This window comes from Microtus oregoni, unplaced genomic scaffold (assembly GCF_018167655.1).
Source record: "Microtus oregoni isolate MIOR12 unplaced genomic scaffold, Mior012 000002F_ref0000024, whole genome shotgun sequence".
In the NCBI taxonomy this organism is placed as follows: domain Eukaryota; kingdom Metazoa; phylum Chordata; class Mammalia; order Rodentia; family Cricetidae; genus Microtus; species Microtus oregoni.
This window is the reverse complement of record NW_024543061.1, coordinates 77,461,923-77,479,251: the sequence shown is the minus strand read 5'-3', so window position 1 is coordinate 77,479,251 and position 17,329 is coordinate 77,461,923. Positions and strand designations below refer to the sequence as shown.

General features: G+C 42.5%; 1 protein-coding gene across 1 annotated transcript; it reads right to left on the bottom strand.

The window, feature by feature from the left end:
* Positions 1-437: 437 nt before the first annotated feature.
* Mgst1 (microsomal glutathione S-transferase 1) lies at positions 438-16,681 on the bottom strand. Its single transcript, XM_041638205.1, has 4 exons — positions 16,530-16,681; positions 7,929-8,085; positions 5,336-5,430; positions 438-1,047 (listed from the first exon to the last, which is right to left on the bottom strand). Exons 2-4 carry the CDS (start codon positions 8,052-8,054, stop codon positions 801-803), a joined length of 468 nt encoding a protein of 155 aa, XP_041494139.1. The 5' UTR covers positions 8,055-8,085; positions 16,530-16,681; the 3' UTR covers positions 438-800.
* Between the last annotated feature and the right edge of the window lie 648 nt (positions 16,682-17,329).

Sequence of the window (17,329 nt, the reverse complement as noted above, 5' to 3'; positions counted from 1 at the left end):
GCCTGGAGAGGGTTGTTATTCAGTCTTTCAACCTTTCCATATTTTTTTTACTATTAAAAAACAGGAAAAATAAACTAAGCATGGGCTGGAGATACAACTCAGCAGGTAAGAACACTTCGCTCTTGTAGAGGACTTGAGATCAGTTCCCCGCCTGTAACTCCAGGTTCAAGGGCTTCTGTAGGTACCTGCACACACACATGCATACACACGCAGAGACATAGTCATAAACATCAATAAAAAGTAAAAATAAACTGGACAGTGGTTGTGCACCCCTTTAATCAGGAGGCAGAGGCAGGCAGATCACTGTGAGTTTCAGACCAGCCTGGTCTAAGGAGCAAGTTCCAGGATAGCCAGAGCTGTAACACAGAGAAACCCTGCTTAAACAAACAAACAAACACAGTACGTAAATGAAATCCTTTGAAAAAGAAACAACAAAATTCATTTTTAATGTTTTTAATTCATGTGCCTAGTTCAGCAAGTATGAAAGCCAGGTTTCACATACTCTTTTATAGATGCATGAGACAAAATGTAGATAAGTATTACAAATTACGACACAATTGAAATGTACCACAAAGTACTGTAGGAGCTAGAGAACATGGTTAAGGTTGATTATATTAAATGTCTATCCCTATTACAAAACAAGAAGAGAGACAATTGATTCTAGTCTTTAAACTGAGTTTTCTCTGACTCCTAATTTCTCTGCTCCTCTCCTACACAAAACCTTAGAAATTGTTGGAATAAATTGGAAATAGAATTCTTTCTTCAAAAAAGCAATCAGATGACGAGGATTGTAGTTCTCTTTACAGATACAGCCTACTCTTGAGTAGCCTGTAGGCCATAGACAGAGTGACTCCAAAGCCACCGAAAAATGCCAAGGCCCTGTTCGGCTGAGGAAGGGGAGTCAAGTAGGCAATCGTGTGGTATATCCGAGCACCAACGAAGATTCTGAAGTGCAGGAGGGCTGTCGAGAGATCTGGACCACTCAGGGAGTACAGGAGGCCAATACCAAGAAAGGGAACAATGTTTTCAATATCGTTCAGGTGGGCCCTGTGAGAGATGATAACACAAAGTTCAAAAATCAGTGGGATGCACGCATCCTTCCCTCTCTTCTAAAGCAAAATGATGTCTTGATGGATGTAAGGGTTGGGTGGGTTTCATTTGGTTAGAGCCAAGGTTAGCCGAAGCTGGCCTGAAACTTAGTATGTGGCCAGATTCTCCTCACACTCCTAGTGCATCTGTGTCTACTGACAAATGCTACAATTACAGACGTGGATCCACGTACACAGAGCACTGCTATAGGATCGTACACTGCAAAGGAATAATCTCAGTTTTTCTTCCTAGCTGCCCTGCTTCCTTACTAACCTGGCTTTTATTTAGAACACCACATTTTGAAAAATCTTTATTTTATCTTGAGATGGCAGTTTACTGTTTCCAGAATATTAAAATGTCATCCATCTAGAAAAACACACACCACTTTTGTAAGTATGAGATATCATTCTTTCAAATTCAAGTTTCATTTGATGGAAAATTCTTGTTCCCAAGGAAAGAAAATTCTTTCTCTTATGGTCTTGCTCAAAACTTCCCCTTCCCCTCTCCCTAACTTCAGAGTGATTAGGTAGAAATCCCTCAGTACAAACCAACATCAAGTCGCATGCTCTTTTATATCCAGATAAAACCATCCCCCCAGAAATGGGTGAGATTTCAGGCATTCTGTATTCAAACCACAGAAGAAACTAGCAAAGAAAGGGCAAAAGTAGAGGTCTACACAGAAGTGACCGGGTTGGGGAGGGAAGATGGGCAGAGAAAGAAAGAGAATATGATTTCTTAGACTCTGTTTGTGTACTGCCACTAGAAGGAAACCTAAAACACTTTTCAGTAAGAATTTTTCCTGTGGCTTGTGGCACCTTGGGCTTTTCTGACTTGGACTCTTGGTGTGGGACAACTGTATTCTGTCAATTATATATTTTTTTTTGTTTTTTTTCGAGACAGGGTTCCTCTGTGGTTTTGGAGCCTGTCCTGGAACTAGCTCTTGTAGACCAGGCTGGTCTCGAACTCACAGAGATCCACCTGCCTCTGCCTCCCGAGTGCTGGGATTAAAGGCGTGTGCCACCACCGCCTGGCATGTCAATTATATTTTAAATAAAAGCTGATTGACCAGTAGACGGGGTGGGATGGGAGGGTGTGTGGAGGGTATGGGAGGAGGGAAGAGAGTGGGAATTTGAACTGGTATTTAAAAAAAAAATCCTGATAAAATTAAATAAATAAATGAGCTGCATAGATTCAACACCTTAAACAAGAGTAGAAACATATGTGGTATGTCACACTTTCTTTGGAAGTGACCATTTTCTACCCTGATGGATTCCCCTCAGCCCTATGAGTGGTACCCCATGCTATGGCCAAGCTTCCCATCAAGGATCGGGAGCCACTGCCACAGTTCATTCCCTCAGGTCAGGCTTTCTGGTTTTTAGCATCCGCCTGACCTGGACAACAGTTGCATACAGTAGGGTGTCTGAATTCTCACAGAGTTTTCTAAATTAATATTTTCTCATCACTTCTTCTTCCTCCATAAAATAGTCCAAAATGCTACAGGGATGTACTCCTTATATCCCACCACGCCTTCACAGGTACAGATAACCGCTTCCTGTCATTTCCTGGCCACTATATGTATGTTGCTCTCACATCTTCTTGGGAGATTTCTGATAGCATCCCAAGGAAAGGAGGACCATGATAGACATATAAGAAACATCCAGTAGCTGCTTTGTCCAAGAATTGGGGTCACAAAGGATGTTTACTTTAGCCTCTAACCCATAGCTCAGTCTCTTGATGGAATTCTCACTTGGGTCCCTCAGGTTCTAGGAACACTCTGGAGGAAGGTGTGTTCTCCACTCCTGAAGATAGTGTGTTATAGCTTCCTGGCATTTCCCTAAAACTAAACTCAAGTTCTTCAGAACAACTCACTTTACTTTTATAGCCGTCTTGATTCCCTTTTGAGTTTCATTTATCTTGTAGCATTGAGTGTGCATGTGTGGTCTTAAATTCCTCTCAGAATGAGGTGAAATAGGATTAAGTAGATAAATCCGTATATATGTAAAGTGTTTCTAATCAACTCTGGCTTGGGTCTGTGTGGAACTCAAATTACTAACACTAAGTTACATCCCTTGACATGCCAACACATGCTACTTTAAGCTTGCAGCTATGGTCCTATATGTACATATACTAATCTTATGACAAATTCAAGAATAGCTTCCATTTCATTGGTAGTACCACTCTGCCATTTGACTATGGAATTAGCAACAGGCTTATAAAAACAGAAAAAGGAGATTCTAAAAACCTCTAAAATTTATTTCACATGAGTGCTAGTGTTTTATTTAATGAAGGCAATCAGTTCTCAAAAAAAAAAAAAAGTTACTGGAAATGTGATCCTTGGCCTTCTGCAAAAGGTTGCCTATTGCTACACTGGAAGTTCAGATTCTGACCACCAGAGGGCGCTGTGCACACTGGTGTTCTGCCTCTCTAGGCACTTAGAGTTAAGGTCAGTGGCATTAAATGTCAGTTACACATATTTGTAGACTTAGAAGAACATCAGACTAGACTATAGATTTCTCCTCCAAAAGTACCCACAGGAGAATAAGGGTGGCAGATGGGTAAATAACAAAGAGAATCTGATTTCTCAAAATAAAATGTTGTTTTTAAGTTTCGGTAGAGGAGGCTTGCATGCTCCTCTCCATCTTGCTAATAATGCCACTGCGATACAGTCGGTGTTTTCTAGTCCTGGCCTACTGTATGAATAGAACACCACGATTAGCATCAACCGTGCTACTGTTGTTGTCAAAGAGAAACCGAGAAGGAACAGATAAAGACTTAAACGGTTTAACGTCTCCGTGGCGTCTGACACATCGCTCTAATCTGATTCTCTGCCCTCGTAACACTTGACACCTTTTGAGGTTTCCACTTTGATTCTTTTGTCCTGGAACTATTTCTGGTGCATTTTCTTGGCACAACCTGCTTTGACGACTGGCTCACGTAGGAGGACTGAGTTCCCCAGCACAACACCTGCAGAAGCAGAAGCGAGTGTATGGAATGCGCTTAAGAACCCAGCACACACTTCCTCTTCAAAGAAAAACATTCTTGCTTGAGAAATGTCTGCAGTGCACAGTGTAAACCCCCGTGCACTTCAGTTTCCTCGAGCCCATTTCTGTGCACAGGTTTTCAGTTGATTTGTTGAGGGAATTGAGAGAAGAGCTTACTTTACATCCGATGCAAAATTTGGAAGCAGGCATGAGTGTATGACCCCAGAGGACGATTCAGCTTGAGCCTGTATACGTCATGGCATGACAGAATCTGTAACTATCCCGGGAGGGCTTTCAGACCTTCTCAGAGAAGCGAGCTGGGGTGACACAGACATGATCCAGAGAGTTTACCTGACCCCATGCGCAGAGGGAAACCTCTCTGCTCTCGACTTCTATTTCATGGTCATTCACATGAAACTGAGGAAATCTATTCAAGTATGTGTTACTTTTCTGACTTCAGTCTCCATCACAGGACTACATGGCTGCTTGATGCCTATAAAACTTCCTTAATCCTTTAACTTTCGATAACATCACTGGCTGGGGTATGGCTCACATGAGTGTTAGATAATAGCAACTGGGAAGACAGCAGGTACCTCTGATAGTCCATGTGTTATAAAAAGGGGGAAGCTATTACTTAAATTTGGCATTGAATATCTGCATAAAATAGTAGCATATCATATGATTTTATGACGAAGATTAAGAAAAAGCACAGTTCCAGGCACATTTGAAACAAAACTGTGAGAATGGAATCCAGCTTCTCTCTCTTCAGTGTTCATTGAACTTGCAATATGTTAAATATAATAGCTATGAAGGAGATACAGAAACAAATCAGCAGAGAGAGACAGAGCTACAAGGTAGCCAAGGCATAAGGGAGAGAACTTACTTCTCTGAAAAGTTTCAACTTTATATTCTAGTTCTTCTACAAAAGCACTTGACCTTCTGTGTGCATGGATGAATGGACGGTCTCAATTTGGGAGAGAGGTGACATGCCTGTGAGAACTGCCTGCCTGCACCTTACCTCCTATCTACTATTATTTCAGGGTATCTCAAAACGGAGCGGAGATTCCAGCCCCAACCAAGTCCATAGAGAATTCTAGCAAATTCGGTGACAGGAGCAGCTATAGCACCATGCGGAGATTTGCTGTACTTCATGCCATGGACCACAGTAAATGAATGCTTTCTCCCTTTCTTCTCTGAGTCCTGAGCAAAGCTGGACTCCTTGACCATGGCTCTAGGGTGAGAAATTTCCAGAGGCACAAGCTCACCTTCGCACCCGTTCCACCTTTTCGTCAGTCCGAAGGTACTTCTTGGCATTCTCTCCCTTGCCAAAGGTAGCGCAGTCTTCTGGGTTAGCAAAAATCTATTCCAAATACCAAAAAGAAGAAGAAGAAAAGCCCACTTATGCCAGGGATAGATATATTGCTTGATGATGAGCACAAACCCCTATGTTCAACCATTAGTATCAACTTAACAACAAAAACAAACCGAAAAAAGAAGCACCTGAATTCCAAATACTGTGAACTGTGAAAGAGCAGTGGGCATAGTGACCAATTTGCTAATTTGCCTGTGGGTGTGTATGTGTGTGTGCAGGTTTGTATGGGTGCACATATGAGCACAGGAACATATGTACTTGGGTGCATGTTCATGTAGAGGCCTTGGATTTTCAAGTTTCATTTCAATTGGGAATTACTGTGAACCTTGTTTTAGAGACAGCCTCTATTAGTAGCCCAACGCTTCCCAGAGTAGGCTAAGTGGCTGCCACAGAACCTCAGGGACCCACCAGTCTCCACCTCCTCCCCATTGGTGAGACTGTAAGTGTAGACCACCATATCTGGCATCCTTAACATAGATGCAGAAGATCAAACTCGGGTCCTCACGCTTGCACGGCATGCATCTGACTGACTGAGCGATAACCCAAGCACCAGTAATTTGAGTCTTAATAAAAGAAGCCCAGGCATCCTGGTTGGCCCTTACAGAAAGAAATTGTCAACCAATCAATCAAACAGAGGAGGAGCGAGGAGGGGAAGCATGTTCAGACTGAGCCTGAATCTTTATCAACACAAAAATGTTTTCAAATCAGTGTGAATGAAAACGTCAATAAAGACGAGAATATAAAAATCCTGAAGAGGGACCAGGGAGTTGACTCTGCAGATCAAAGAACTTGTTGCACAGGTCTGATGACTGAGTTCACATCCCAGAACCCACAGAAGGGAAGAACTGACCCCCAAAATGTTACCTGCACACACAGCACATGCAGAATTTCAATCTTAATCTCTCTCTCTCTCTCTCTCTCTCTCTATCTATCTATCTCTATCTCTATCTCTATCTCTCATGCTCACATACACACAAATAATGACAGACTAAATAATTAAAAAAAATAGTTACCAAGAGAGTAAAGACATAAGAGACATAATTCTCAGCCAGAGCAGACCATCAACATGGTACCCTGGCATCCTTTACAAAGTAACCTTGCCACACCCTCCCTCAAGTGTATCAACATGCCAGGTGCTTGGTTTTCATCAAGTAATGCCTTTGCCTTCCAAGGCCTTCAGAAAAGGCAAGCAGAAGGAAGTGGTGAGGGATGGAATCCTTCCTGTAATGACTATGCTGTTTGAAACTATTGCCCCATTCCTTGAAACGTGAAATGTGCATTTAAGATCATCACTGTTTAATAATTTATAATAAAAAACAGATTGTAAAATATTTTTAACTTTAGCTTGAAAAATATAACTATTATAACATTTTCTTAACATATGAGTATTTATTACAAATGAAGATGTTAAGGAGAATTGCTAAGCAGAGATGTGAGAGTCAGCTCCTGAGGTCAGGTCTGTTGGCCTTGCTCCTCATGGTGTCCTCTATATGAATACCTGGAATGCAATGGTTGTTCAACATATGAATTTTGAATAAAGGAATAAACAAACCACAGTGAGAAATATCCAAAGTTGGAGTTTAAGCCAATCTGAATTGGAGAGGGTTGCTGGAAGTGACATCAAGGCCTTCTGTATTCCAAGCAAGCTCTCGGGTGAGTTTTCATCTCAGTCCCATCCTTCCCATCATGCAAGGCCAAGCAAGTACTACCATTGACTGCTGGTTTTGTCCTAAATGCATAAGCTGAAGCCGAATTCCCAGGGTGATGGTGTCTGAAGGTAGGGCCTCTATGGCAACGTAAAGTCATGTGGATGGGCCCCTTGTGAGTGGGATGAGTGCCTTTACAGAAAGACACAGGGCACATCCTCTACTCTCCTCTTTTTCAACTAACGTGAACACAAGGAGAGGATGGCCCCATGCAGATCACGAAAGGGTCTCTGGCTGGACATCAGATCTGGCATCTTGATCTTGGGCTTGCCGCCCTGCAGAGCCATGAGGAATACATACTTCATAAGCCTCCCCTTCAGTGACACTCTGCAGCCATGGACCACAATGACTTGGGCAGCTTCTTGTCCCCTCTCTTTCATTTCTCCTAAAGGAGACCAGGCTTCATTTCAACTGAGATTGCTAGTGATGCCACAAAATGATGAAGGGGTTCAGTACATGTGAGAAACAAAAGAACGTTCTATCCCATGACCAGCCCCGGCAATGATATTACTATGAGCCCAAACTGAACACTCTGGAAATTTCATTTGCTATGCGAATCACAAAAGGAGATAACCATAAAAAGACAACTATCATGGTTTCATCATGAAAGCAAAAGTCTTGTGCCATGAGAAACACCCAGGCCAGACCATTTCAGAGTTCATTCACAGCACAACCTGCTACTGACTGAGCATATTTTAAAAGGTGCAATAGAAATGAAGAAGGCTGTTCTCCAGAATTTTAACTCATGAAAGTGAGCAGAGGTTGCCTCTGAACTCTTACCTTGTTGGTCAACCTCTGAAACGCAGTTGCCGTGCTCATGAACATCATCTTCATAAGAACGATCGTTGCATAGGAGGAGAAGGCCATAAACACCTCATTGTCCATGAGCTGCTTGAGGTCAGCCATTCTTCAAGTCTTACTCTTAATCTTTAAATGACTGTAGACAAGAGACAGGGGAAGCAGAAACACCCCAGGTAACTTGATGATCACTTATTGAGTTGATATAACTGCACTAACCACATTGTTCTTTAAATATCAGTATCATGGACTGCATACAAAGGAAATGATTACATCCTCACAAAGTTTTCAAAAAAAAAGCAATTTAAACGGTGATTCACTCCTGTAATCCAACTGTTGCTAGACTAGGCAGGAGGATTGCTCTGAGTTTAAGGCAACCATATGCTCCACAGTAAGCTTCAAGTCAGCCTGGGCTACATGGCAAACTCTTGTCTCAAACAATTTAATTCATCAATTCAAAGCAAATATATTTCTAGAATAAATTGTATAATGATTTCTCTAGTTCATTATCATTAAAGATGAAGATACCCAGAAAATGCTAAAGGGAAGTATAAGAGGTATTAGAACATAAAAACAATCAAAATGCCCCAAACATGAAATAAAATAGAGATTTGTATCAGGAAGAACAAAGGGTTCAAAGAATAGTGCAGAGGTCGTAGCAGGATCTTCAAAAGCACCAAGCTCCAGCCACAGCAGTACTGCCATGTTACTGGGAATGCCTAAAATCTAATGCATAACCTGGGCTAAAAACCTAGCTCACTGCTCTCTATCCTTTCAGTCATGTCCAACCTCCCAGGAACCCAAAACTTGAATTCAAGTCCCAGAGTTTGGGTACTGACCTTGCTTGAGGAATAAAAGTTCTCTGAGATTTTAGACCTCCATCTATAAAATAGGAATACTAGTAGTCTCTAACAATACTTACTATCATATTTAAACAAGGCAAGCATTAGAAATGCATGCAAAAGTAACCAACTATAGCAGGGGAAGCCATCCATACTTTATTAGTTTATTCTTCATTTATCTGCTCATTTGGGAGGCATGTTTCTTAGGTATCTCAGGGTGGCCTCTACCTGGCTATAGACAGAGAGTAAATTTGAATTCTTGATCCTCAAATCTCTGCCTCCCAAGTACTGAAACTACAGGCTTGTGTCACAAAACCTGGCTTAATAAACTTCACCAGAACCTTGTCAGTATAGCAGCCGTCCTGGTGGAAGGAAGAAAAGACACTGATAATATCCCAGTTCAAGACCCACAAGCCCACAGCAAGGAAACTGTGCATGTGGAAAGATGAACCAGGAAAAGGAGAATGGCCTAGGGACATTATTAGGGGTCGGTTATAAGTGGTATAGGGTTGGAGGTAGAAGTGAAGTAGGCTCATGGATCTCTCTTGAAAAAAAGGAGGGAGAATGGATGGGTTGAGATAATAGGTAGATTAGTATCTTACTCACACTAATAATAATAGTGAGTAATAGTGAGATTACTTGTGAGTTATTATTTATAGACAATTTACATTGGTATAGATTCTTGTATATTGATACAAATTCAAATTACATTTGTTATAATGAATATGCTCCTATTTATGTTTACAATATTTGTGTGCCTATGCAAAGTTATTTTTTCATATCATATGCATGCATGTTTCTACCTCTGCTTAAGGTGACCTATATAGAGATGCAATTCTAGGATATATTTATCATACTGCACTATACATTTCTACCTCTGATCAAGATACTTATATATTGCTTACATTTTAAGTTCATTGTCCTCATTTGTGTCACATTTGTTTAAAGATTGTTTAAGTTTTTAATATGAAGCCTTAATCTTTAAGCTATATAGGTAATAAGAATTGCAGGTTAATAGTCATCCATGTTTTTCATACTTATAGTTAGACTAATTAAGTTCATTAGATGCATAGATTGCATTCCACATAGATAGGTAATCTTCAAACACTTCAAAAAACTGTAGAATATGACATTTAAATAACTTAGAATTCTATTGACATGAGATATGATTGCTCCTGGCAGCACCAATCTATTCCCAAAAGAATGTTAAGCACTCAAGACACTCCACTTGGAATTTGTTTTCTTCTTGGCAAACTGGCTTTTGGGCAAAGAACTGTCCATGCCTCAACCACTGACAAAATGCATGGTGTGCAGAGTGGACAAGCAGGATACAAGCAAAAGACTGACAAACCTTGCCAAGACAGGCTAAGACAGTTTTTCAAATTTTCCTGCCTCTGAAAATGGTCTGTCGGACACTCTAGGCCTTAGCCAAAGTTGGTTGCCCCAACGTTGCAAATGAGACTTTGAGTGATTGCCCATGTAGCAAGTTGTCTCTGTCATTTCTTGTACTTTTATGAAGTTCCTGATTGCACTTCATGTTTACTCAAGTAATATTATTTTCCTTCTCAAGTCTCTGATGGGGGTTGAAGACTAGATATTCATAGTTACTTTACTATCATGACTTAGCCAAGCCATTTTTAGACTCCTTAGGATAGGATAACTATTGAAACATTTAGCATGTGTTTCTTGTTTGATGCTGTTCATGCCGGTTGTAATTCTAATTTTTATGTGTGTTTTTTCCTCTTCTTTTCCCTGGACAACACTTGATATTTATTCTTATTGTATATAGTTTTGTATTAGGCCTAGAACTCTTTCATTTTGACAAAAGAGGGCGGTGCTGTGGGAACTCCTTCAGGCAATAGCCTTTAAGATAACAGCCCACTTTGGGCATGGTCTCATGTACTATAAATGCAGACAAAAAAATGTGCACAGACCTCTTGGCTGCTGGATTTGGTTCCAGTTCCCAACACATGCAGAGGACTATGAATCACTTCTTTTTCTGTGAGTTTATCCCAAAATAAATAAGCCGTTGTTATATTCCATTCCAGGCTTTTGTGAAGCTCTTTTGCCAACACAGGACAGATCAGATCATTTCTCATTCTATATTCACATCCATCTAAAAAGCTGTCAAGGGGAAACCGAAGGGCTAGCAGGATGGCTTACCATGGAGAGGTGCCTGCGGCTGAGCATGGCAACCTGAGTGCAAACCCCAGAACCCATATGGTGGAAGGAGAGAATCAATTCCTGAAAGTTGTCAAACACATGCACACACACCAAGAAGTGTGTGCAAGCACACACATGGGCACACACTAAACAAACAAACTAAATAATAAACTGAAGGATCCTGGGGTTAAAGATATGCTGTGCCCAGGAGAAATGGCACAGACAGTAACTAGGGTTAGGCTTAACAACTGAGTTCCCCACCCTTTCTGGTAGTCTCTGACCCTGACATCAGCCTTTGTGCCCTCCTTGCAGTATTTATTTGCTCTCACACCCACCTTAGGCAGCATTGAATCTTCTTGGCTGCTCCATGATGTCCATTCATGCCCTTTTACTCCTTCCTGTAGCTTTCTAGCTTAACCTCCAGAAGCTTTTGCCATTTGACTATAGTCTATGAAGCTACATCTGTCTTCTACTTGCTGCTAGTCACTTGTTCATGTGTTGCTGAGGAATGTAATCAAAAACATCTCCACTAATACTTAATTTTGTAAGACTCTGTTGTATCCAGCCATACCTCAGACTTTACTGCAAAACCCTACATGATGTTTGTGAGCATACTGTAATCTGTTTCGTAGGAACAGAATACGGACGGGGGTTGAGGTACAAACCCCGGTCTCTGACATCTCATTCCACATGTTAAAACATTGTGCTGACTCCTTGGGGACAATTGCTGCATTTGCCTTTCAACCTCTTGATTCTGTTTAATCATATATAATTCAACTAAACCTTGGAGGTCTACTAGTAGCTGACCCTAGCAGACATATCTCCCATCCCTTACATCCCTCCTTCTTTTTGGTTATGCCATATGCCAGGTGCTTTGTTATATTACAAATAATAAAACTGAAGCTTCCTTAAAAAAAAAAATTCTGAAATTATCTTAAGATAAAAACAACGTGCCTTGCATGTAATCTAGCAGAAACTACACATCATCCCCTGGGGTCCTGTTCAGAAGCTTCCTGAGAGTACCATATTCACAGATGTTCAAATGTCTTCTACCACATTGCCAATACACACCTCCCAGACAACTTCCAATACTTCAAATCACATGTGCTGGACAGTTTTTATTGCAGGCTTAACAAAACCTAAATTCATTGGGAAGAGGGAACCTCAACTAAAAGATTGCCACAATCAAATTGGCTTGCAGCCACATCCATGAGAAACTGTTGGTTGACGTCAGAGGTCCCAGCCCACTATATAGGCAGCACCATCCCTAGGCAGGTAGGCCTGTGCTGAATAAGAAAGCTATGAGAGCGAGAGAGAGAGAGAGAGAGAGAGAGAGAGAGAGAGAGAGAGAGATCTTTATGGTTTAGGCTTCAGTTCCTGCCCTGATTTCCCTCAATGATAGACTGTGGCCTGGAAGTGTAAGCTAAGTAAACCCTGTCCTTCTTAACTGACTTTTGGTCAGGATGACCTATGACAGCGAATGAGTGGAGCTAGGACATCATCTCATCTCCATCTTCCATACCCAACGCCACATGCAGCACACAAACAGCTGCACAGCACCGTTCAGAAGTCAGTGAGAAGAAAAACTTCTGCACACGCTCAGCACAGACACACTTTCTTCTGATGGTTTTTTTTTTATCTACAGTTGGATGAAGTTCACAAAATAATGGGCTCACTATTCTCTAAATTGTTTTTAAATTCCATATATGACAGTAAATTAATCCACTTCCATGAGTTCATGGTCTTGAAAGCATAGTGTGTTATCTCAGTGCAAGATAATACTCTCAGTAGTTTTTAATATAGCTGCTATTGCTCTGGTATTGGGGGAATAAAAGTCATGGTAAAATGCCCTATCCTTCAGAGCTCCTGCAAAGTTAATTAGCTTAATAAAGAATCCCTATGGTCCTTGCCTCAGAACAGAGATTTGAAAAAAATACAACAAAAACTTTGAATTTAAAAAAAAAAAAACTCAGGAAGTTTATCAAGTAGAAAATTCTGCTATTTAATAACCTTCAAAATAAAAGTCTCTGTGATTGTTCCCAGAACAAAATGTTTTTAGGGCTGGAAAAACAAGTCAGGAAGGTTTTGTTGTTGGTGGTTATTTTTTTGTTGTTCAGCATGGTGGAGAAAAAGAGAAAGACCAGGAACTTTCTAGAACTGTCAGTGGGAAAATACAGAGGCATTAGCAGGTGGAAAGAAAGGGAGATGGAGGTTTTCTGCAGCTGCAAACAATAAACAAGGAGTTGATAAAAAGTGGAGTTGCTAGGTTGTCAGGAATGTGGGCAAACTCCTCAAGCCTGTGATTCTGGGACACTGGCCAGTACCAAATCCCTATCACTATACACCACGGGACCATGAGCCTCCTCTCTCAGACATCTTCCACTTCCTAGAGATGTGGGGGAGGGGATGAAGAGTAATGCTAAGAACATTAACAAATAGGAAACACTGACAACATGGAGGAAAACAATAGAACTCTGCTTTTTTTTTTTTCTTCTGTCATGAGCCTGCTTACCCCTAATTGAAACCAGAATAACGGCAAGGCTGTGTAGTGACAAAAATATGTTCACTGAAAGCTGGTTGTCAGGGAGGGTATCCATGGGGGTAGAGGTGACTAAATAAATAAATAAATAAATAAATAAATACAGCTTCTCATTTGCATAGGGATGATGCCACAATTGGTGCAAATACAGTCCTTAACTTACATGCATGCCTGCTATGGTCCATGCCAAGATTCCCTTTCTGAATTACTTTGTAAGCTGGAATAGAGACACCTTCCTGTATTGCTTCCTGCTATGACAGCATCAAAAGCCTTTTTGTGAGTAGCTTTTTATCATCTACCTTGTGTGTGTGGTCTTTTGAGACAGAGCCTCCCAATATAGCCCAGACTAGCCTCAAACTCTCTACACTCCTACCTCGGCCTCCCAAGTGATGGAATTATAAGCCTGTATCACCACATCCAGCTTCTCGACTATTTGTGATGTTCATCATTAGCACAGTGGGTCTGCCTACGAAGCCAAGGGAAGACCACAGAGTCCTAGGGTACCAGGAACCATGGTAATAACCATGAGAGGCAGCTGGGCAAGAAACAGTATAGAGCAGAAGTGACAATGACAATAAGGGCCAAAGGTAGAAACTCTGAACCCTGATCCTAGAAAGACTTGTCAGAATACTAGACTTCCAGTCCCAAGCCCAGGAACTAGAACACCGGTCACTGTCAAGGCTAAGCATCCTGTATGCCTGTCACTGCAGGGCTAAGAGGACCAGAACATGAGGCCCATAGAAGAACAACAACACTACCTTCTGCGGCTTGCTCAGTTTGCTGTCTCTTATCTCACTGCTGCCTGAAGCTGAGAATGGCAAAAGCTACCAATTGCCAAGCCTGGAGGTATTGATGGTTGAACCTTTAACTCAAGAGTCTAAAACTGTGGGACTCTGCTTTCCAAACTGTTTGTAGCTACGTGCCTCCAGGTCTGCTAGTCCAGCCTCTAAACCCCAGGCCCTCTCTAGGGACCACCACCACTACACAAGATTCACTTCATTTACCCAGGATTCCTGTTGGGAGAGAACAAAGGGACACCAGCCAGTTGACTAGAAACAAATGGCTTGGGATGAAAGACCACACACAACACAGTGAAGACTTTTGTCCACTTTAGGGTAGTAATAAAGTCAGGTGGTACAGTGGAGGCATCAGTCTGGGGCTCAGTTTTCTCAACCTATCATTTCCGGGCTCCTCACAGTGTTAGGAATTATGGAGTTCCATGTTAGGAACGGTGAAGAAACTGTGCTCTCCTGGAAGATTCTCTTTAACTCCCATTGCCATGTTTCACCCTGTTTCACAGACAAGATGCCCTCTCCAGTTGAAGAGCACTCTTTTCCCTTCATGGGCCCTTGGCCAAGAAGAGCAAAGTTCCTTTCTTCTCACAACTGTTTAGCTCTCCTGCCTCAGTGTTATGAAACACAGAAAATCTGGGCACACGGCCACAAGGCCATGACTCTTCAATTTTGAACCTCCTGAATGCTGCAAGCGCATTGTGGGGTAACAGAAAAGAGGATTGCAAGAACCACGCCACTGCTTGTGGGCTCTACAATGTCCTGAAGGGATTGAGATGAAAGAGAACGTATGAGCCCAAATAACGGTGGCTTACAGGGGAGCGTGAGATGCAGGGGATGACTACATGAGAGGTAGTTGTGGGGCTGGAATGCATGTTGAGGGAAGGTGCACGTGGGATAAATAAATATGGGATTGGATTTCGGAGTGGACAAGGGTCCGGGGTGGGTTTGAAAGAGAGAGGTAGGTTAGGGGATAAGTAATGAAATAGATATGGAGGAGGATATGAGGGAGAGGAGGCTATGGGGAATCATGTTTCTTGGAGACCCTGGGGAGTCAGGTGTTCTTTGGAGACCATGTTGACTTTCCTCTCAAACTTCAGGAATTACCAAAAAAGACTTCCTAAAAATATTTGTCCATCACAGAGTAATACTCAAGTCGGGACCAAGTTTGTCATATGTAAAAATAGTCAAATATTGCCAGCACACAACTGTCCTCTTGATTTGGAATAAACCAAGAATAGCAGAAGCAATACTGCCCTAATTCATTGGAAGAGTCACTTCCTGGAAAACAAACAGTGGCTCCAGCATGGCTCCTGAACACTGTAGACTCACAGACCCTCAGCCGGGACTCTTTCTTACAGTGTAGCTTCGTTGGCATCCTCCGGCACGCCACTTAGAGGAAAAGTGAGCGGGAAGGAAAAAACAAGTGATCAGAGTCCCGGGAATTCCCCCGGAACACCTGAGACTGAACCCAACAGACTGGAAGACCCAGGCACCTCCACTACTGCCCCAGTCCACCCAGAGCAACACAGGCTGAAGCCCAAAGCAGAGGCTCTGGTCCTTTCCTTTTTCTCCAGACTGGAGAGGAGAAGGGGGAGGTTGGCCCCTGACTTAAGCCCCCCAAAGGCTGCTCCCTCAGCTCTCTGGTCCTCTGCCTACAGTACCACAATAGCTTGACCTGCCAAGTCTTTTTAAAGCATCTGACAACAGTATTATCTTAAAGACTTTTCGAAGCATCTCTCACCTACCAAAGGTGAATCTAGAAAAGCAAGCAGCCTTTCCGCAAGCGCAAAGGCCTTCATGTCTGAGTCACAGGAGACACTGAAGGGTTTTACACAATACGAACGGGCAGAAGTTGCTGAAGCCACAGTGGATTCTCATCTTGCTACAACTCGCATGTACATATTCCTCCCCTCAAGATCAAATGGCCCTTTCAAAAAAGAGGGTGCTACTTGGGCTTGAAAATAAGAAGAAAGCTATCTCTTAAGCACGAAACGACATGTGCTTGCAAGTTTCTTCTTGAAGTTCGAGAAACAGAAACTAATGCAGAAAAAAGAAAGGCACAATTCTCTTTTAGAGCAGGCCACCAAAGGAGACACTTAAGCAGCGAAAGGAAACAAAGATTTGTCAGACAGGCACAGCCATCCTCTTACCTTACACCTGCCCCCCACCGGCCCCTTGCACCCACCACCCTCTCCTTGCCTGCAAGCAGCACTGCGGCCGCGCAGCACCCCGGCTGTGCACCCACCTGATCCCTGGAGAAACACTGCAAGCTGTGGGGCCAAGCTAGCACACCTCGGGGACTTTTCACCTAGAAGGCTGGAACTGGCACTGGGGCTTTTCAGGCTTTCCTTTAATTACGGACCTCCGGAGCTCGCCAAGCCCCGCCCCCGAATCACCCGCGTTCTAGCCACCGCCCACCCGGAAGAAGCCTGAATTCAGCTCTGCTGCAGGCCAGGACCCGGCTCAGCCAAGGACCTCTGCATTCTGTCGTGGTTCGGGAGCAAGAGAAATAGGAAGGCTGCTAACTTTTATGTCGCTGGAAGCAAAAGACCTTAAGTGTTGCATGTGGAAAACTTAAAAACAAAACTTTTGGGAAGTTTAAAACTCAGGGCAGGAGTCTATTGCTGTGACATCTTTGTCCCCTCCTTCAGGGTGCAAAGTGGAACCAGAGAAATTCTGAGTCTGTTAGGCAATCAACGTTGCGTGTTTTCCACAGTGACTTTTAGAAAAGTGTCGCAAGAAGTCAGGGTTGTTAGGGCAACATCAAAGCTATTGCACACAGCCCCACCAGAGCGGCCAAGAACAGTTCTGAAGGCTTCTCTGAGAAGTTCCAAGTGTTGTATGTTCCCGTTTGTACAATTTCACTCACGGACATATATACACCATTTCACACCTGTACCCCACACTGCTCTGGGAATCTTTTTTCCTTTCTTTTTTATTTCTCCTCTTTCCCCTCCTCCTCCTTCCTCCTCCTCTTCCTCCTCCTCCTCATGTTCATTTTTCATCTTCATTAGTATGTACCACTTAATTTCTGGTTGACTTTTG

What these genes read in the sequence shown, in the direction of transcription:
- Mgst1 (XM_041638205.1), bottom strand. Translation starts at nt 8,054, where the DNA reads ATGGCTGACCTCAAGCAGCTCATGGACAATGAGGTGTTTATGGCCTTC. An exon ending in TTCAGAGGTTGACCAACAAG is followed by an intron (nt 5,431 to 7,928) that starts GTAAGAGTTCAG and finishes TATTTGGAATAG; the next exon opens with ATTTTTGCTAACCCAGAAGA. An exon ending in AAGGTGGAACGGGTGCGAAG is followed by an intron (nt 1,048 to 5,335) that starts GTGAGCTTGTGC and finishes CATCTCTCACAG; the next exon opens with GGCCCACCTGAACGATATTG.